Source organism: Tachypleus tridentatus, chromosome 3 (assembly GCF_004210375.1).
Source record: "Tachypleus tridentatus isolate NWPU-2018 chromosome 3, ASM421037v1, whole genome shotgun sequence".
Lineage (NCBI taxonomy): Eukaryota > Metazoa > Arthropoda > Merostomata > Xiphosura > Limulidae > Tachypleus > Tachypleus tridentatus.
The window spans coordinates 77,541,054-77,565,234 of record NC_134827.1 but is presented as its reverse complement, the minus strand read 5'-3'; the positions used below and the strand labels follow the sequence as shown (position 1 = coordinate 77,565,234).

The 24,181-nt window shown below is 34.1% G+C and overlaps 1 protein-coding gene across 5 annotated transcripts in view; it reads right to left on the bottom strand.

Annotated features, from left to right (window-relative positions):
• Positions 1 to 24,181, bottom strand: part of LOC143247257 (rho guanine nucleotide exchange factor 25-like) — a 57,337-nt gene that overhangs the window by 22,834 nt on the left and 10,322 nt on the right. Inside the window, exons 2-5 of one of the 5 annotated variants that reach the window (XM_076495000.1) lie at positions 22,487 to 22,853; positions 6,474 to 6,543; positions 2,771 to 2,864; positions 1,082 to 1,374 (exon numbers count right to left, since the gene is read on the bottom strand). In XM_076495000.1, the coding sequence (XP_076351115.1) occupies positions 1,082 to 1,339 (258 nt within the window). In that variant the 5' untranslated portion in view covers positions 1,340 to 1,374; positions 2,771 to 2,864; positions 6,474 to 6,543; positions 22,487 to 22,853. Of the gene's footprint in view, positions 1 to 1,081; positions 2,737 to 2,770; positions 2,865 to 6,473; positions 6,544 to 22,486; positions 22,854 to 24,181 lie in introns of those variants that run through there. The other 4 variants (XM_076494999.1, XM_076495001.1, XM_076494998.1 and 1 more) reach the window with 4 other exon arrangements.

Sequence of the window (24,181 nt, the reverse complement as noted above, 5' to 3'; positions counted from 1 at the left end):
AATGTTTTTGATGGAGTGTGTTAAAGGTGAACTTTACAGAAAAAAGAAAACTTTGCAGTCAAAAGAACTACTCACACTGATTAATTTTGCAGGCTCACATTTTTTATAAAAAATATGTGCTAATAAATGAAATATAGAACTTGGTGCAGAAAGAGCTCTTTCCGAGCGGCAATCCGAACGTTTTAGTTTTTACGTTTGCCGCTAGGAAAAGTACTGTGACGTAATAGTTGCCAAATAAACCGCCAACGCCAGCGCGTTGAATGTAAATAAACATGGCCAGTGCATAAGGAGAAACAGAGGCGGAGTCTGTTTTGACTTTGTGTTCTGAACAGTGTCGAGTAGCACCATATCAATTCGAACCTACTCTGAACGAACCTAGAACAGTTATTTTTGACACAGATCTGACAAGTTCTAGTGATGAGAACAGTTCCATGAGCAAGAGTAGTGGAACTGTGAGTGATACTGATAGCGCCCAGACCGGTTGCGAGTCATCATACCTCCAGTGGAGGAATGGTAAGCCTAAGTCATGACAACAAATATGATCTGTATTATTTCACGTGCAATTTTAAGCATCTCGAAACCTGTCTGGCGTTTATAAATTATTTGTATGACAGACTGGGTTTTATTTGTTTATACTTTGCCGACTATGGTAACCAATACTCGGTCCTTCCACAATCATTGTACCGGGTATTTATGACATGGAACAAAATGAATTTCAATTATATGTCATAATTCTGTCTATAAAATCAAACTAGATGTAGCAGTCTGAATAGTTAATTTATCTTGAAATGTTAAATTTGAAAAATGGAATTCTTCAAACTTTTCCATATTTAAAAATGATACAAAAACATCTACAGAATGATCTACCAGCTTTTAAACTTGGAAAATACTCTATTTGGGATAGATTTGTCCACTGTCTAGACTAGGAAATCAAGGTTTCACTGACTTTCAGGTGTAACAAATGCAAAACACGTTCATGAATGTGTAATGTGTATGTCTAGTTACATTCTTCAAAAGCTTGTACTTTTTAAATTATTATAGTATACTAGTTATTGTTTATCGCTTTATACTGCACACATACCTTTAAGTTTGTTCTTTTCGTGATGGCTTCAGAGGGGGTGGAACCTGTACGCTGCAGGCTGAAATCAGTCCTCAACTCTACACGAGGAAAGATGATGGGGACGATCCTGTCTACTGCCGATGGTTTTTTCAGTCTCAATCTGCCTGGCTTGAAACCCATGGAATCCAAAACAGTGGGATCCGACACAAAACATGAGCGTTCAAAGTGATCTTGACAAAGCTTTGCATGGTGTGAAGTCCAGTTCTTCCTATTGACCATCCGCACCCACTGTCGCCACCTGCCGGTTCCTTCTCCTTGCACGGAAACGAAAAGAAGCTTTTGCCCGATGCCGAACCGTTTTGACAACCAATTAGCAACGCAGTAAACCATGTTATAAAACAAACATAATGTAGCAATATCAAGACAAAAATAGTATCACAAAGCATGTAATCCGAAAAAAGCAGCGATAGATTTACATAAAACACCAGCATTGAAAGGAACACAATGGTCGGCGCGCAACGAAGCGTGTGTGGCAACTATTACGTCATAGTTGTAAAACGTGTATGGAAACAGCCGAACGACCGAGAGGAACTTGAGTTTGAGGACCCGCATATTTGTTTCATTTTTTACTCAAAAACTAAAGTGTTTAAAAATATGGCAACCACAGGAATTATAACTAACCAAAGTAGAGTTTATAAGGCAATTATTAAATTTGTTGAAAATTCATCTTTAAAAGAACACATCCCTCATAAATCAACTCCACAAACGATGAGTCGATACTTCATTGGAATTTGACATTCAAGGTTATTTTCAAGGTCGTTAGATCGTATTAGGTAAATTTTTGGTAATATTAAAATAACTATATTCAAGTAAAGGTTTATTAACTATAAGCCCCTCACCTACCAGTGGCACATTGGTATCTCTCCGGACTTACAACGCTAGAATTCAGGTTTCGATACCCGTGATGGGTAGAGCACAGTTAATCCATTGTGTAACTTTACGCTTAATTACAAACAACAACAACAAATTAACTCCACAAATGACGGGGTGGATGACGTTATTAAACTAATATTTTTCACATATTTTTACGGAAGAGTACAACTGGAAAAATAAATCTTAAATATATTTATATAAAAGATAAAAGCAGAGAAAATCATTATTTGTTTCTAGTTAAGCACAGAGCTAAACAATGGGTCATCTCTGCTCTGTCAACCACGGGTATCGAGACCCGGTTTCTGGCGTTGTAGGTCCGTTGTGCTACTGTGAGATTCACATGGGGAGTCTCGAGTACTTGTGGCTGAGATGTACCTAACATAACACATCAGTCTCAGACTTTAATTTACGTTTTCACATAAAACTATCACAATAATCTACATGTTGAAATAAGTTTCCACAGAATTATCATTATGACCGCGAAGAAGTGACCTCTAAACTCCAGCATAAATTCACCTAAAAATATTAATTATAATAAAACAATAATAAATTAGTGACGACATTTAGATAAACGTATGGATTACCAAGCCTAAAAATAGGATAATAATATATACTTATCGAACGTCTAGTAGTAACCCATAATATTCTCTACAATAATCAATCTAGTCGAGATAAAAAATTCAACCTTTTCTTTTCTCATTATACAATTTTATTGTCTATGACTACTATATCAGATAATATAGCACTGATAAAATGAAGTTATTTACCACTACTAACCTTTAGAATGGTGGAGTTTGATGGCTTTTTTGGGTGAAAATTTTTAGTAATTTCTGACTCATGACTTTTACCACCAGGGCTGAAAAACAATCGCCTGCAGTGAGAAGAGGAGATTAGTGTAAGGAGTAGAACTTTTATAATTTTAATTACAGTTTTCTAAATGTGAAACCAAAAACTTATTGACACATTAAAAGTATTTCAGTAGTTTTATTTTCGTTCAAGTCTGTTACGTCACTAGAAGAAAACCAGACAACATAATGTGGCTTAAATACTACCACCTACAGTACCGAATAATACAAACGGACGAAAGTATCGTACATACTTTCCGTTGGTAAAATATTGTATTTCAGTAATTTTAAAAATACAATACGATGAATTTGTTTCCTTGAGAACTGACATCTAATGCTTTTGAATGGGATAAAACCAAAATATGCTTGACAAGCTGCTTCAAAAGACTAAGATAAAACGTAGTTTAATAATTTCTACACTAGGTGCCTTTAGTTGTCAAGATTCAGAAAATGCGTGATATTTGTGTAGTATTGCTAATTGTTCTAATTTCACCGAAATAAATTATAAATATACGTGATTATACAACATTTCATTTAAAAACAAAGAAAACAATTCCTGCCATTTTGTATAACTGTTTATAGTTTCCATATTCTGTAAGATGCAGCATTTACTTGTTAGATTTACCACTTATGTGTTTCGTACAAAAAGACAACTTACTTCTCAATTTTAATTTGTCATAAGATTTCCTCGCAGAAACAACCCTCCAAAACATTTAATAAAGTGTGGCTGAATTTTAAAGATGACGGTCAAATCCAACTATTCGTTCACACATGATTAGCCCGAGAGTTGACGTCAGATGTTGCTTACTATCTCCCTTCCTACTTGCCGGGGCCTGCATGGACAGGTGGGTTAAGACGTTCGACTCGTAATCTGAGGATCGTGGGTTCGAATCCCGGGCGCACCAAACATGCTCGTTCTTTCAGCTTTGTGGGTGTTATAATGTGACGGTCAATCCCACTATTTGTTGGTAAAAGTAGCCCAAGAGTTGGCGGCGGATGGTAATGACTAGCTGCCTTCCCTCTAGTCTTACACTGCTCAATTAGGGGCGGCTAGCGCAGATAGCCTTCGTGTAGCTTTGCGCAAAATTAAAAAAAAACAACCAACAAACAATCCTTCTTGCTCCCAGTGGTACAACGGTACCTATGCGGATTTACAACGCTGAAATCTGGGTTTAGGTACCCGTAATGGGCAGAGCACAGATAGCCCATTGTGTAGCTTTCTCCTTAATTACAAACAAATATCCGAAAAACAAATTAAAAATTCGTCTTGACTTCAAAGACAACATAAAATTAAATTATTTTTTTATCATTATTAAATATTGTTGATATTTACCGATTACAGAGTTCAAGAAACGACAAATAACATTTAATAGATAAAATATTAAAAATGACTAACAAAGTTTGAAAACTAGAAGATGAAGAGATATCTTTTAATAGTTTATTTTTTAACACACGATTTTCAACTGTTTTCACACCATGATTTACCCCATTATGATTTTCCACAACACATTATATTATGATCTCATACTATGATGTTACATTACACTGTATTTTTCTACTTTTATTTTACACCATATTTATGTATTAATTACAATACTGTACAAATGCACACAATACTTAGATCAGTATTTCCATTTGCAAAATAAACAAAGATAATAAAAACTAATTTGTTCTTAATAAGGAGAAATTTGCTTTGTCAAACATTTCGTCGCCGGTGGGGTTTCATTGAAGACTGTTTCGTATGAGGCCCGGCATTGCCAGGTAGTTAAGGCACTCGAGCCGTAATCTAAGGGTCGCGGGTTCGAATCCATATTATACCATACATGCTCGTCTTTTCAGCTATGGGAGTGTTATAATGTTACAGTCAATCCCACTATTTGTTGGTAAAAGAGTAGCCCAAGAGTTTGCAGTGGGTGGTGATGACTAACTGCCTTCCCTCTGGTCTTAAACTGTTAAATTGGGAATGGCTAGCGCAGATAGCATTAGTAAAGATTTGCGCGAAATTCAAAAACAAACTGACAAACAAAGCTTCATATGATAAGAAACATTAGTTTGCGTGTTGAAATATATTTTTTGTTGTCATTGAAGGTATCGCGCTCAGAAGAAAGTGTGTTATTTTTATGACAAAACCACATCAGGCTATCTATTGTCTTCACCGAGAGCAATCGAATCTCTGATTTTAATGTTGTAAATGCGTAGACTTACCGCTGTTCCAGCGGAAAATCGCTCAAAATAACAGAGAATTGTTTGTTTTCGAATTTCGCGCAAAACTACACGAGGGCTATCTGCACTAGCCGTCCATAATTTAGCAGTGTAAGACGAGAGGGAAGGCAGTTATTCATCACTACCCATTGCTAACTCTTAGGCTAAAAGGACGAGTATATGTGGTGTGACGGGAATTCGAACCCGCGACCCTCAGATTATGAGTTGAGTACCCTAACCACGTGACTATGCTGGTCCAATATCAGTATAAACATTTTTATTGGATTGTGATTGTTCTCAAAGTATTTTTGATTTTATAAAAGTTACTATACAATGTTTATTGTAAGATTTACAGATGGATAATACATGACTTCTGTTAAAAGTTAATGTTGCACCGTAATCAGTACTACAATGCGTCCTCTGGTGAACTATTTTTGTTTCTGTATAGAATCTTCATCTTATTGAAACTTCATGGAGCATCACGCGACCACGTACAACACGACTTTGATAATAGTTATGCGATCCCGGGAGACATTTTGCCCTGTGTATCCCCTGTCAGTATTTCTCTTCTTTCCTTTCTCTCTCTCTCTCTCTTAAAATAACCTTACCTGAAAAAATTACTTTTGTACAAGTTATTAAGAAAAAGGATTAAACAATTGGACTACAAATGTTCATTGGATTCTGCCTTCACATCCAAATTTATCATAATTGTTATTGATACAAACAGGATTCGAAAGACAGGCCAATCCAGCAGCGCCACCTATCGCGACCTAGCTATATTAAGTTTACGTAATCGGTAGCTATAGCTCAGCCACCTAGTACAAAGGAGCTTGTTGGATTTCGCGCAAAGCTGGCTGAGAGCTGTCTGCGCTAGCAACCACTAATTCTGAAATGAGAAGGAAGGAAAGTAGTAAACGACGTCAACTCTTGGTCAATCACACTTTTCGTTGGTAAAGAAGAGCCCACCACATTATAATGCGCCCACAACCCTTACGGCTGAAAGAGAAAGCAGGTTGAGTGATGGGATTCGAACCCCCGAAATGTGGCTTGCGAGTCGAATGCCCTAACTACCAGCCTACGTCAGGCCATAGTTAAATAAAAAAACAAGTTATTCGGGTCACATGAAACTAGGCTAAGCGCCATTGCTTTCTACAATATATTCACACTAATTATTGATTGGCTTGTTTCATCAACACGTGATATGGAGTTGAGTAATCTACAAAATGATATTAGGGTCATAATAGAATAATAATAGCTGAGTGAATAAAGTCAGCTGTTAAATTACAGTTTCATATGGAAACAGCAAAGAAAATTTTCTTTATAATCACGTGTTACCAGTCAAATTGCTTACTTTTGCCCACACTTTGAGAGAAGAAACTTTGATCAATTGATAATGAAATGATATTTCAAGTTTTATACTTTATTTATCTTACCGAAGTGATCCCTTGGGCTTTAGGCTTAAGGAGGAACTGGATTCATTACTCCTGGAATGTCCAGATCCATCTAAAAAAAATAAAGATACATACAACAAAACCTTTCATTGCTTTTAAAACAACTACAAAGTTTCTTAAGAACTAGGAATAATAAGATTTATAATAGGACTGTCACACAGATTTACGAAGTCTTATTAAGATATCTTATCGGTGCAATAAAACTAACAGGAAATACTATAGGTTTAGCTCCATTTCAGGTTATTGATACTGAAGTTACGACCTGTGATATACAGACACTTGTAATTGTGTGATATTATACGTTTACTTCCATTTCAGGATATTCATACTGATGACCTGTGACGTTCGTTGCAAATAATTAGGTGTGAAGAAATAAAACCGATAATTGGAAAAAACCCTGGCAGATAATAATTGTCAAACAAATATAGGGATTAAGGGTAGGTAAATTAACGACAACCTAGAAATAGTTCTTGAACTACATTTGATAGCGTCAAAAACTGGAACCATTCGGCAGCCATGTTCACCACCTGTACTAATCCACTAGTCATTTACAGCTAACGTGTGGTAATTCTGTATACTGACCCACTGGTCACTTACAGCTAACGCGTGGTAATTCTGTATACTGACCCACTGGTCACTTATAGCTAACGCGTGGTAATTCTGTATACTGACCCACTGGTCTCTTACAACTAACGCGTGGTAATTCTGTATACTGACCCACTGGTCTCTTACAGCTAACGCGTGGTAATTCTGTATACTTACCCACTGGTCACTTACAGCTAAAGTATAGTAATTCTGTATACTGACCCAATGGTCACTTATAGCAACAGTGTGATAATTCTACAGAGTTCTTAAGCCTAGTCCCAATGAAACTGGCATTCGTCAAAACAACAACAAAACAAAACACTTATTGAAATAATAGAAAATTAAAAATAGAATAAAAATTTCTTTAGGAATATATCATTGAAGGTTTTTGGAAGCAACAAGGCTCTGTTAGCGTGATTTCTTTCAACAGCGATAAACACAGGCGTAGAATATACCTTCTAATATAATAATATAGTTAACATCGACTACAGAAACTTAAGATTAACTAAAGATGGTTTTACTTTTACATGAGAAAATGTAAAGAATATATATATATCTACATAGGCCACCCAGGAGCACAGCGGTAAGTCTGTGGACTCACAACGCTAAAATCGGGTTTCGATACCCGTAATGGGCAGAACACAGATAACCCATTGTGTATATTTGTGTTTAATCATAAACAATAATTCATATGTAATGGGATAATTGAAGAGATTAGGTTATATAACATTAAAGTAAGTCCGATCTTTGTCTGTTAGTTATAAAACGGAAAATGAATAGTAAACAATAAACAAAGCTCACTCTTCTTTAACTGTATTACATCTTCTCTAATAATAGGTGCATGATACGTTTAAATTTCTTTAACCAGTTATAGTACATTATATTGATAGTAGAAAATAAACATATGAAATCCATTCAGTTTTGTATAAAAACGCACCTAATATTTTATTCGTTTTTTCTTTTTGTCCTTAATTTAAAAATCGTTGTTTTATGAGTAAAACAGTGTTTTACCTTCCAAAATTTGATGCATTTCTTTTCTTTTTACTGGAAGGTTTGTTTCTTTGTTTTTGAATTTCGCGCAAAGCTACACGAGGGCTATCTGTCTATCTGCACTAGCCGTCCCTAATTTAGCGGTGTAAGACTAGGGGGAAGGCAGCTAGTCACCACCATCCACCGCTAACTTCTGGACTACTCTTTTACCAACGAATAGTGGGATTGACTGTAACATTATAACACCTCCACGGCTAAAAGGGTGAGTATGTTTGGGGTGACGGGGATTCGAAACCACGACTCTCAGATTACGAGCTGAAGGCCTTAACCACTTGGCCATGTCGGGCCTATTGGAAAGCATTAGACATTTCCAGTGTTTTGAGCGAATTTATAGCCTTTCCGGACCATTTTCACTACAGATATTGAAATAAAGAATTATCTTTATTTTATTACTTCTTTTTACATAACTTTCAGACACATAAATAACGAAACTTAGAAAAACAAACAAAAAAATCATTATGCTAATATTTTATGTTTCTAAATTGACAACTAGAGGGCGAAAATCTACACAATAACTAATATATGCTACTCTTAAAAGTGCTGAAAGGGTCAGCGCTAAATCTGAAGGCGTATAACACTAAAATTCGGTGAGTTGTGTACTAAATATTATAAAACGATTAAGCTATTTAAAGCTGATAACATTCACGGAGGAATACATATATGAATGTGTGTAGTTTTTATTACGATTTATTACGATGATTTTCGGTCATCGATGACCGAAGAAGGTCGAAACGTTGTTCGCACCTCTACATAAAATATGTTCTCAACCCACACGAGACGTTTTTACATATATATTTTTCTAGAAGTGGGTTTTCTCGACATAACTGAATATGTGGGCTACACTCTTTATTCCTTTATCCTTATGTAGTTAACTACATCAAGTCACCATAAAACCCAGTTCACAAAGTTCAGATGTCCTACAATTAACTACATCAAGTCAACATAAAACCCAGTTCACAACGTTATCATGCTTTGCAGTTAATTACATCAATTCAACATAAAACCCAGTTCACAAAGTTTAGATGCCCTACAATTAACTACATCAATTCAACATAAAACCCAGTTCACAACATTCACATGTCCTACAATTAACTACATCAAGTCAACATAAAACCCAGTTCACAACGTTCACATGTCCTACAATTAACTACATCAAGTCAACATAAAACCCAGTTCACAACGTTCACATGTCCTACAAATAACTACATCAAATCAACATAAAACCCAGTTCACAACGTTATCATGCTTTGCAGTTAATTACATCAATTCAACATAAAACCCAGTTCACAAAGTTCAGATGTCCTACAATTAACTACATTAATTCAACATAAAACCCAGTTCACAACATTCACATATCCTACAATTAACTACATCAAGTCAATATAAAACACAGTTCACAACGTTCACATGTCCTACAATTAACTACATCAAGTCAACATAAAACCCAGTTTACAACGTTCACATGTCCTACAATTAACTACATCAAGTCAACATAAAACCCAGTTCACAACGTTCACATGTCCTACAATTAACTACATCAAGTCAACATAAAACCCAGTTCACAACGTTCACATGTCCTAAATTAACTACATCAAGTAAACATAAAACCCAGTTCACAACGTTATCATGCTTTACAGTTAATTACATCAATTCAACATAAAACCCAATTCACAATGTTCACATGTCTTACAATTAACTACCTCATATTAACATAAAGCCGAGTTTACAACATTCGAATGTCCTACAACTAACTACATCATGTCAACATAAAACCCAGTTCACAACATTCTCATGTCCTACAGTTAACTACATCAAGTCAACATAAAACCCAGTTCACAAAGTTCAGATGACCTACAATTAACTACATCAATTCAACATAAATTTCAGTTCACAACGTTCACATGTCCTACAATTAACTACATCAAGTCAACATAAAACCCAGTTCACAACGTTATCATGCCTTACATTTAATTACATCAATTCAACATAAAACCCAATTCACAATGTTCACATGTTCTACAGTTAACTATATCAAGTCAACATTATACCCAATTCACAAAGTTCAGATGCCATACAATTAACTACATCAATTCAACATAAAACCCAGTTCACAACGTTCACATGTCCTACAAATAACTATATCAAGTCAACATAAAACCCAGTTCACAACGTTATCATGCTTTGCAGTTAATTACATCAATTCAACATAAAACCCAGTTCACAAAGTTCAGATGACCTACAATTAACTACATTAATTCAACATAAAACCCAGTTCACAACATTCACATATCCTACAATTAACTACATCAAGTCAATATAAAACCCAGTTCACAACGTTCACATGTCCTACAATTAACTACATCAAGTCAACATAAAACCCAGTTCACAACGTTCACATGTCCTACAATTAACTACATCAAGTCAACATAAAACCCAGTTCACAACGTTTACATGTCCTAAATTAACTACATCAAGTAAACATAAAACCCAGTTCACAACGTTATCATGCTTTACAGTTAATTACATCAATTCAACATAAAACCCAATTCACAATGTTCACATGTCTTACAATTAACTACCTCATATTAACATAAAGCCGAGTTTACAACATTCGAATGTCCTACAACTAACTACATCATGTCAACATAAAACTCAGTTCACAACATTCTCATGTCCTACAGTTAACTACATCAAGTCAACATAAAACCCAGTTAACAAAGTCCAGATGACCTACAATTAACTACATCAATTCAACATAAACCTCAGTTCACAACGTTCACATGTCCTACAATTAACTACATCAAGTCAACATAAAACCCAGTTCACAACGTTTACATGTCCTACAATTAACTACATCAAGTCAACATAAAACCCAGTTCACAACGTTATCATGCCTTACATTTAATTACATCAATTCAACATAAAACCCAATTCACAATGTTCACATGTTCTACAGTTAACTATATCAAGTCAACTTAAAACCCATTTCACAAAGTTCAGATGCCATACAATTAACTACATCAATTCAACATAAAACCCAGTTCACAACGTTCACATGTCCTACAAATAACTACATCAAGTCAACATAAAATCCAGTTCACAACGTTATCATGCTTTGCAGTTAATTACATCAATTCAACATAAAACCCAGTTCACAAAGTTCATATGTCCTACAATTAACTACATTAATTCAACATAAAACCCAGTTCACAACATTCACATATCCTACAATTAATTACATCAAGTCAATATAAAACCCAGTTCACAACGTTCACATGACCTACAATTAACTACATCAAGTCAACATAAAACCCAGTTCACAACGTTCACATGTCCTACAATTAACTACATCAAGTCAACATAAAACCCAGTTCACAACGTTTACATGTCCTAAATTAACTACATCAAGTAAACATAAAACCCAGTTCACAACGTTATCATGCTTTACAGTTAATTACATCAATTCAACATAAAACCCAATTCACAATGTTCACATGTCTTACAATTAACTACCTCATATTAACATAAAGCCGAGTTTACAACATTCGAATGTCCTACAACTAACTACATCATGTCAACATAAAACCCAGTTCACAACATTCTCATGTCCTACAGTTAACTACATCAAGTCAACATAAAACCCAGTTCACAAAGTTCAGATGACCTACAATTAACTACATCAATTCAACATAAACTTCAGTTCACAACGTTCACATGTCCTACAATTAACTACATCAATTCAACATAAAACCCAGTTCACAACGTTTACATGTCCTACAATTAACTACATCAAGTCAACATAAAACCCAGTTCACAACGTTATCATGCCTTACATTTAATTACATCAATTCAACATAAAACCCAATTCACAATGTTCACATGTTCTACAGTTAACTATATCAAGTCAACATTATACCCAATTCACAAAGTTCAGATGCCATACAATTAACTACATCAATTCAACATAAAACCCAGTTCACAACGTTCACATGTCCTACAAATAACTATATCAAGTCAACATAAAACCCAGTTCACAACGTTATCATGCTTTGCAGTTAATTACATCAATTCAACATAAAACCCAGTTCACAAAGTTCAGATGTCCTACAATTAACTACATTAATTAAACATAAAACCCAGTTCACAACATTCACATATCCTACAATTAACTACATCAAGTCAATATAAAACCCAGTTCACAACGTTCACATGTCCTACAATTAACTACATCAAGTCAACATAAAACCCAGTTCACAACGTTCACATGTCCTACAATTAACTACATCAAGTCAACATAAAACCCAGTTCACAACGTTTACATGTCCTAAATTAACTACATCAAGTAAACATAAAACCCAGTTCACAACGTTATCATGCTTTACAGTTAATTACATCAATTCAACATAAAACCCAATTCACAATGTTCACATGTCTTACAATTAACTACCTCATATTAACATAAAGCCGAGTTTACAACATTCGAATGTCCTACAACTAAGTACATCATGTCAACATAAAACCCAGTTCACAACATTCTCATGTCCTACAGTTAACTACATCAAGTCAACATAAAACCCAGTTCACAAAGTTCAGATGACCTACAATTAACTACATCAATTCAACATAAACCTCAGTTCACAACGTTCACATGTCCTACAATTAACTACATCAAGTCAACATAAAACCCAGTTCACAACGTTTACATGTCCTACAATTAACTACATCAAGTCAACATAAAACCCAGTTCACAACGTTATCATGCCTTACATTTAATTACATCAATTCAACATAAAACCCAATTCACAATGTTCACATGTTCTACAGTTAACTATATCAAGTCAACTTAAAACCCATTTCACAAAGTTCAGATGCCATACAATTAACTACATCAATTCAACATAAAACCCAGTTCACAACGTTCACATGTCCTACAAATAACTACATCAAGTCAACATAAAACCCAGTTCACAACGTTATCATGCTTTGCAGTTAATTACATCAATTCAACATAAAACCCAGTTCACAAAGTTCAGATGTCCTACAATTAACTACATTAATTCAACATAAAACCCAGTTCACAACATTCACATATCCTACAATTAACTACATCAAGTCAATATAAAACCCAGTTCACAACGTTCACATGTCCTACAATTAACTACATCAAGTAAACATAAAACCCAGTTCACAACGTTATCATGTCCTACAATTAACTACATCAAGTCAACATAAAACCCAGTTCACAACGTTTACATGTCCTAAATTAACTACATCAAGTAAACATAAAACCCAGTTCACAACGTTATCATGCTTTACAGTTAATTACATCAATTCAACATAAAACCCAATTCACAATGTTCACATGTCTTACAATTAACTACCTCATATTAACATAAAGCCGAGTTTACAACATTCGAATGTCCTACAACTAACTACATCATGTCAACATAAAACCCAGTTCACAACATTCTCATGTCCTACAGTTAACTACATCAAGTCAACATAAAACCCAGTTCACAAAGTTCAGATGACCTACAATTAACTACATCAATTCAACATAAACCTCAGTTCACAACGTTCACATGTCCTACAATTAACTACATCAAGTCAACATAAAACCCAGTTCACAACGTTTACATGTCCTACAATTAACTACATCAAGTCAACATAAAACCCAGTTCACAACGTTATCATGCCTTACATTTAATTACATCAATTCAACATAAAACCCAATTCACAATGTTCACATGTTCTACAGTTAACTATATCAAGTCAACTTAAAACCCATTTCACAAAGTTCAGATGCCATACAATTAACTACATCAATTCAACATAAAACCCAGTTCACAACGTTCACATGTCCTACAAATAACTACATCAAGTCAACATAAAACCCAGTTCACAACGTTATCATGCTTTGCAGTTAATTACATCAATTCAACATAAAACCCAGTTCACAAAGTTCAGATGTCCTACAATTAACTACATTAATTCAACATAAAACCCAGTTCACAACATTCACATATCCTACAATTAACTACATCAAGTCAATATAAAACCCAGTTCACAACGTTCACATGTCCTACAATTAACTACATCAAGTCAACATAAAACCCAGTTCACAACGTTCACATGTCCTACAATTAACTACATCAAGTCAACATAAAACCCAGTTCACAACGTTTACATGTCCTAAATTAACTACATCAAGTAAACATAAAACCCAGTTCACAACGTTATCATGCTTTACAGTTAATTACATCAATTCAACATAAAACCCAATTCACAATGTTCACATGTCTTACAATTAACTACCTCATATTAACATAAAGCCGAGTTTACAACATTCGAATGTCCTACAACTAACTACATGTCAACATAAAACCCAGTTCACAACATTCTCATGTCCTACAGTTAACTACATCAAGTCAACATAAAACCCAGTTCACAAAGTTCAGATGACCTACAATTAACTACATCAATTCAACATAAACCTAGGTTCACAACGTTCACATGTCCTACAATTAACTACATCAAGTCAACATAAAACCCAGTTCACAACGTTTACATGTCCTACAATTAACTACATCAAGTCAACATAAAACCCAGTTCACAACGTTATCATGCCTTACATTTAATTACATCAATTCAACATAAAACCCAATTCACAATGTTCACATGTTCTACAGTTAACTACATCAAGTCAACATAAAACCCAATTCACAAAGTTCAGATGCTATACAATTAACTACATCAATTCAACATAAAACCCAGTTCACAACATTCTCATGTTCTACAGTTAACTACATCAAATCAACATAAAACCCAGTTCACAAAGTTCAGATGCCCTACAATTAACTACATTAATTCAACATAAAACCCAGTTCAGAACGATCACATGTCCTACAATTAAATACATCAAGTCAACATAAAACCCAATTCACAATGTTTACATGTCTTACAATTAACTACCTCATATTAACATAAAGCCGAGTTTACAACATTCGAATGTCCTACAATTAACTACATCAAGTCAACATAAAACCCAGTTCACAACATTCTAATTTCCTACAATTAACTAAAACACGTTAACATAAAACCCAGTTCACAACATTCTAATTTCCTACAATTAATTAAAACACGTTAACATAAAACCCAGTTCACAACATTCTAATGTCCTACAATTTACTATATTATATTAACATAAAACTCAGTTTACAACATTATAATGTCCTACAATTAACTACATTTTGTGAATATAAAACCCAATTCACAACGTTATCATGTCCTGCAATTAACTACATCAAGTCAACATAAAACCAAGTTCACAACGTTTTCATGTCCTACAATTAAATACATCAAGTCAACATAAAACCCAATTCACAATGTTTACATGTCTTACAATTAACTACATCAAGTCAACATAAAACCCAGTTCACAACGTTATCATGCCTTACATTTAATTACATCAATTCAACATAAAACCCAATTCACAATGTTCACATGTTCTACAGTTAACTACCTCATATTAACATAAAGCCGAGTTTACAACATTCGAACGTCCTACAACTAACTACATCATGTCAACATAAAACCCAGTTCACAACATTCTCATGTCCTACAGTTAACTACATCAAGTCAACATAAACCTCAGTTCACAACGTTCACATGTCCTACAATAAACTACATCAATTCAACATAAAACCCAGTTCACAACGTTTACATGTCCTACAATTAACTACATCAAGTCAACATAAAACCCAGTTCACAACGTTATCATGCCTTACATTTAATTACATCAATTCAACATAAAACCCAATTCACAATGTTCACATGTTCTACAATTAACTACATCAAGTCAACATAAAACCCAATTCACAAAGTTCAGATGCTATACAATTAACTACATCAATTCAACATAAAACCCAGTTCACAACGTTCACATGTCCTACAATTAACTACATCAAGTCAACATAAAACCCAGCTCACAACGTTCACATGTTCTACAATTAACTACATCAAGTCAACATAAAACCCAGTTCACAACGTTATCATGCCTTACAGTTAATTACATCAATTCAACATAAAACTCAATTCACAATGTTCACATGTATTACAATTAACTACCTCATATTAAAATAAAGCCGAGTTTACAACATTCGAATGTCCTACAATTAACTACATCAAGTCATCATAAAACCCAGTTCACAACATCCTTATGTTCTATAATTAACTATTACATATTAACACAAAACCCAGTTCACAACATTCTAATTTCCTATAATTAACCAAAACACGTTAACATAAAACCCAGTTTACAACATTCTAATGTCCTACAAGTAACTACATTATATTAACATAAAACCCAGTTTACAACATTATAATGTCCTACAATTAACTACATTTTGTTAATATAAAACCCAATTCACAACGTTTTCATGTCCTACAGTTAACTACATCAAGTCAACATAAAACCCAGTTCACCACGTTCTCAAGTCCTATAGTTAATTTCATCAAGTCAACATAAAACCCAGTTCACAAAGTTCAGATGTCCTACAATTAACTACATCAAGTCAACATAAAACCCAGTTCACAACGTTATCATGCTTTACAGTTAATTACATCAATTCAACATAAAACCCAGTTCACAACGTTCACATGTCCTACAATTAACTACATCAAGTCAACATAAAACCCAGTTCACAACGTTCACATGTCCTACAACTAACTACATCAAGTCAACATAAAACCCAGTTCACAAAGTTCAGATGCCCTACAATTAACTACATCAATTGAACATAAACCTCAGTTCACAACGTTCACATGTCCTACAATTAACTACATCAAATCAACATACAACCCAGTTCACAAAGTTCAGATGCCCTACAATTAACTACATTAATTCAACATAAAACCCAGTTCAGAACGATCACATGTCCTACAATTAAATACATCAAGTCAACATAAAACCCAATTCACAATGTTTACATGTCTTACAATTAACTACCTCATATTAACATAAAGCCGAGTTTACAACATTCGAATGTCCTACAATTAACTACATCAAGTCAACATAAAACCCAGTTCACAACATTCTAATTTCCTACAATTAACTAAAACACGTTAACATAAAACCCAGTTCACAACATTCTAATTTCCTACAATTAATTAAAACACGTTAACATAAAACCCAGTTCACAACATTCTAATGTCCTACAATTAACTATATTATATTAACATAAAACTCAGTTTACAACATTATAATGTCCTACAATTAACTACATTTTGTGAATATAAAACCCAATTCACAACGTTATCATGTCCTGCAATTAACTACATCAAGTCAACATAAAACCAAGTTCACAACGTTTTCATGTCCTACAATTAAATACATCAAGTCAACATAAAACCCAATTCACAATGTTTACATGTCTTACAATTAACTACATCAAGTCAACATAAAACCCAGTTCACAACGTTATCATGCCTTACATTTAATTACATCAATTCAACATAAAACCCAATTCACAATGTTCACATGTTCTACAGTTAACTACCTCATATTAACATAAAGCCGAGTTTACAACATTCGAATGTCCTACAACTAACTACATCATGTCAACATAAAACCCAGTTCACAACATTCTCATGTCCTATAGTTAACTACATCAAGTCAACATAAAACCCAGTTCACAAAGTTCAGATGACCTACAATTAACTACATCAATTCAACATAAACCTCAGTTCACAACGTTCACATGTCCTACAATTAACTACATCAATTCAACATAAAACCCAGTTCACAACGTTTACATGTCCTACAATTAACTACATCAAGTCAACATAAAACCCAGTTCACAACGTTATCATGCCTTACATTTAATTACATCAATTCAACATAAAACCCAATTCACAATGTTCACATGTTCTACAGTTAACTACATCAAGTCAACATAAAACCCAATTCACAAAGTTCAGATGCTATACAATTAACTACATCAATTCAACATAAAACCCAGTTCACAACGTTCACATGTCCTACAATTAACTACATCAAGTCAACATAAAACCCAGCTCACAACGTTCACATGTTCTACAATTAACTACATCAAGTCAACATAAAACCCAGTTCACAACGTTATCATGCCTTAAGTTAATTACATCAATTCAACATAAAACTCAATTCACAATGTTCACATGTATTACAATTAACTACCTCATATTAACATAAAGCCGAGTTTACAACATTCGAATGTCCTACAATTAACTACATCAAGTCAACATAAAACCCAGTTCACAACATTCTAATTTCCTACAATTAACTAAAACACGTTAACATAAAACCCAGTTCACAACATTCTAATTTCCTACAATTAATTAAAACACGTTAACATAAAACCCAGTTCACAACATTCTAATGTCCTACAATTAACTACATTATATTAACATAAAACCCAGTTTACAACATTATAATGTCCTACAATTAACTACATTTTGTGAATATAAAACCCAATTCACAACGTTATCATGTCCTGCAATTAACTACATCAAGTCAACATAAAACCAAGTTCACAACGTTTTCATGTCCTACAATTAAATACATCAAGTCAACATAAAACCCAATTCACAATGTTTACATGTCTTACAATTAACTACCTCATATAACATAAAGCCGAGTTTACAACATTCGAATGTCCTACAATTAACTACATCAAGTCAACATAAAACCCAGTTCACAACATCCTTATGTTCTATAATTAACTATTACATATTAACATAAAATCCAGTTCACAACATTCTAATTTCCCACAATTAACTAAAACACGTTAACGTAAAACCCAGTTCTCAACATTCTAATGTCCTACAATTAACTACATCAAGTCAATATAAAACCCAGTTCACAACGTTCACATGTCCTACAATTAACTACATCAAGTCAACATAAAACCCAGTTCACAACGTTCACATGTCCTACAATTAACTACATCAAGTCAACATAAAACCCAGTTCACAACGTTCACATGTCCTACAATTAACTACATCAAGTCAACATAAAACCCAGTTCACAACGTTTACATGTCCTAAATTAACTACATCAAGTCAACATAAAACCCAGTTCACAACGTTATCATGCTTTACAGTTAATTACATCAAGTCAACATAAAACCCAATTCACAACGTTATCATGTCCTACAGTTAACTACATTACATTAATATAAAACCCACTTTACAACATTATAATGTCCTACAATTAACTACATTTTGTTAATATAAAACCCAATTCACAACGTTATCATGTCCTACAATTAACTACATCAAGTCAACATAAAACCAAGTTCACAACGTTTTCATGTCCTACAGTTAACTACATTACATTAATATAAAACCCACTTTACAACATTATAATGTCCTTCAATTAACTACATTTTGTTAATATAAAACCCAATTCACAACGTTATCATGTCCTACAATTAACTACATCAAGTCAACATAAAACCCAGTTCACAAGGTTATCATGCCTTACAGTTAATTACATCAATTCAACATAAAACCCAATTCACAATGTTTACATGTCTTACAATTAACTACCTCATATTAACATAAAGCCGAGTTTACAACATTCGAATGTCCTACAATTAACTACATCAAGTCAACATAAAACACAGTTCATAACATCCTTATGTTCTATAATTAACTATTACATATTAACACAAAACCTAGTTCACAACATTCTAATTTCCTACAATTAACTAAAACACGTTAACATAAAACCCAGTTCACAACATTCTAATGTCCTACAATTAACTACATTATATTAACATAAAACCCAGTTTACAACATTATAATGTCCTACAATTAACTACATTTTGTTAATATAAAACCCAATTCACAACGTTTTCATGTCCTACAGTTAACTACATCAAGTCAACATAAAACCAAGTTCACAACGTTTTCATGTCCTACAGTTAACTACATCAAGTCAACATAAAACCCAGTTCACAACGTTTACATGTCCTACAATTATCTACATGAAATCAACATAAAACCCAGTTCACAACGTTCACATGTCCTACAATTAACTACATCATGTCAACATAAAACCCAGTTAACAACGTTTACATGTCCTACAATTAACTACATCAAGTCAACATAAAACCCAGTTCACAACGTTCACATGTCCTACAATTAACTACATCAAGTCAACATAAAACCCAGTTCACAACGTTATCATGCTTTACAGTTAATTACATCAATTCAACATAAAACCCAATTCACAATGTTCACATGTCTTACAATTAACTACCTCATATTAACATAAAGCCGAGTTTACAACATTCGAATGTCCTACAACTAACTACATCAAGTCAACATAAAACCCAGTTCACAACGTTTACATGTCCTACAATTAACTACATCAAGTCAACATAAAACCCAGTTCACAACATTCTCATGTTGTACAGTTAACTACATCAAGTCAACATAAAACCCAATTCACAAAGTTCAGATGTCCTACAATTAACTACATCAAGTCAATATGAAACTCAGTTCACAACGTTTACATGTCCTACAATTAACTACATCAAGTCAACATAAAACCCAATTCACAATGTTTACATGTCTTACAATTAACTACCTCATATTATCATAATGCCGAGTTTACAACATTCGAATGTCCTACAATTAACTACATCAAGTCAACATAAAATCAGTTCACAACATCCTTATGTTCTATAATTAACTATTATATATTAACACAAAACCTAGTTCACAACATTCTAATTTCCTACAATTAACTAAAACACGTTAACATAAAACCCAGTTCACAACATTCAAATGTCCTACAATTAACTACTTTATATTAACGTAAAACCCACTTTACAACATTATAATGTCCTACAATTAACTACATTTTGTTAATATAAAACCCAATTCACAACGTTATCATGTCCTACAATTAACCAAATCAAGTCAACATAAAACCAAGTTCACAACGTTTTCATGTCCTACAGTTAACTACATCAAGTCAACATAAAACCAAGTTCACAACGTTTACATGTCCTACAATTATCTACATGAAATCAACATAAAATCCAGTTCACAACGTTTACATGTCCTACAATTAACTACATCAAGTCAACATAAAACCCAGTTCACAACGTTATCATGCCTTACAGTTAATTAAATCAATTCAACATAAAACCCAATTCACAATGTTCACATGTCTTACAACTAACTACCTCATATTAACATAAAGCCGAGTTTACAACATTCGACTGTCCTACAATTAACTACATTAAGTCAATATAAAACTCAGTTCAGACTAGAAGGAAGGCAGCTAGCCATCACTACCCACCGCCAATTATTGGGCAACTCTTTTGCTAACGAAAAATGTGATTGATCGTCACATAATAAACCCCCACGGCTACAAGGGCAGGCATGTTTGGTGTGACGGGGATTCGAACCCTCGACCCTCGGATTACGAGTCTAGTGCCTTAACCATATTAACGATAACCCCCACCCCCGAAAAAAGCTATTCGTTCCTTCGTTAACTTGGGTTTATTTCATCCTTATCTTCCAACAGTAGATGTTTGAAACGTAGGATGTTTAATCAGAAAAACAACAAAACAACTGAAATATAGTGTGTGACAAATTATTTACATAACTTGTTTGTTGGTTGAATTTTGCGAGGGCAATCTACGCTAGCCATATCTAATTTTGAAGTGACAGACTGAAAGGAAGGCAGCTAGTCCACGTTACCTACCACTAGCTCTATAGCGACGAATAGTGAGTGGCCTTCACATTACACCGAACTTACGACTGATAGAGGCGAGAATGTTTGGTGACAGGATTCGAGCCCGTAACTTGCTAGTCAAGTGCTCTAACCACTAGGCTAAGCCAGGCCTAATTACATAAAATACTATAGTTATAACCATAAACAAGGTATATAATGAAGCATTAGAAGAGTATAGCATCACCTGGTTAGATGTTATAAAGGAAAACATTGCCATACCATGAAAGTTTTTCCTGTATACAAGAAATCCAGATGGAAAACATCTAAATCGATTACATTCAGTATTTATAAGTGCTCTCTCGCCATTAAATAAATCTTTTCAGAATGATGTTTGTCATGGAGATGAGGTTGCCTTTCAAAGTGTTTTTCTTTTTTTGTTAAATATATGAAAAATAAAACGCAGTTACTACAAACAATTAAAAACATGAGTCGAATAAGATGTTTTTAAAAGTGAAACTGCGCAAAGCCATTATTAAACTATTGTGTTTATCGTAAATTAATACTACGCGCTATTTAGAATAGCTTAGATCATTAAACATCTTTAACACGATACAGGGTACCAACTTACCTTCTTATCTAGCAGTCAAGTCACATAGGAGAGACGTTTTCCATTCACTTCAATGTCTTACAGCAAAAGGCTAGACACAAAGCTGAATGTTTGGCCCTTACCTACCACCGTAGAACTCCCGAGACCTAGCCGGCGTCATTTACCAGTGATGACTGCGGGCCTGGGAAGGAAGGCGTCAATTCGCAATGCAGTTCTATCTGCCGTTATCCCTCTCTCTTTTTTTCTCTGTCTTTGCTTCTAAACCCGGCGTCTCCAATTGATCAACAGGGAAACACTAGGCCTGGCGCTATTAGTCGATTACAAGCATGCAGCTAGGCGGGCGGGTCCGCTGCAGTCGCCTCAGTGGAGTATTGATTGGTGAAATGCCCTGATAAGAAAATGTGATTTTCAGAGCAAAGTTAGGATTTCACGCGCAGTTCTCGATTGCACAGCTCTTCTGGCTGACAGCGTCTAACATGCACGTGGGCGATAGCTTCCATATCTTAATATTTAAGTACACTGACACAAGGTTAGTAAAATACAAAAAAAACCAAAAAAACCGGAGGAAGAGGCGACAGAATTGAGAGCATCCTATAGGAGATGATGAAGAAGGTATCAGAGATTGTCTTTCATCTTCCAATTTCAGGAAACACACTCCGTCAACGTTAAGAAGTAAAAACAAAATCTGATAAGCTTGGGACTTCTGCAATAAAAAAGGAACTAAACTAAAGCCAAGAACTGTTTCTATAACACGCTTCTTAACACGTCTAACTTTTTACATGAAACACATAAATTATGACGTATAAATCCTATCAAATCTGCTCCCCTCCCAGGTGGCTCAGCGGCAAGTTGATTGTAACCCTAAAATTAGGGTTTGGATAATCGCGGTTAGCACAGCGCAGAGAGGCTGTTAAGTGGATTTGTGCTCAAGAAAATAGGACAACAATTTTAAAATTATTTGTCAATCCAGTAGGGACACAAAAGAAGTAATGATATTAAAATATCATTGTAGAAAATGTATAAATAATGCATAACAGTGAAACAAATATTTAGGGAAGTAGGACTTTTTTTTCTAATAAAGCAGAATGCGTACAGCAGCAATAATATTTTCTCAGGAATATGGACTACTATAATGGAAGCAAGATCATTATGTTAAACAACGTGCACCGCACAAATAGCAACAAAACATTTTGTTAAACAGTATGCACTAAAGAAATAGAAACAAAAACGTTTTGTTAAACAGTATGCACTAAAGAAATAGAAACAAAAACGTTTTGTTAAACAGTATGCACCAAACAAATAGCAACAAAAACGTTTTGTTAAACAGCATGCACTAAACAAATAGCAACAGAAACGTTTTGTTAAACAGTATGCACTAAAGAAATAGCAACAGAAACGTTTTGTTAAAGAATGTAACTAAACAAATAGCAACAAAATATTGTTAAACAATGTGCACCATACAAGTAGCAACAGAAATATTATATTAAACAATGTGCACCACATAAATAGACAAAGAATTGCGTTATGCTATTTTATTCTCTGTAGTGCGATACGTTACTCAACAAAGCAGCTTATGTGTTATCTATCCTGCATATATATAGTTTCTTTAATTTTTGCAGAAACTTAAAAAGAGAAATTTTAAAAATTGTATTACGTGTTCTACATGGAGAAATGAGAGTTTTGATTCGACCACCACATGTCACATGTTCATATAAC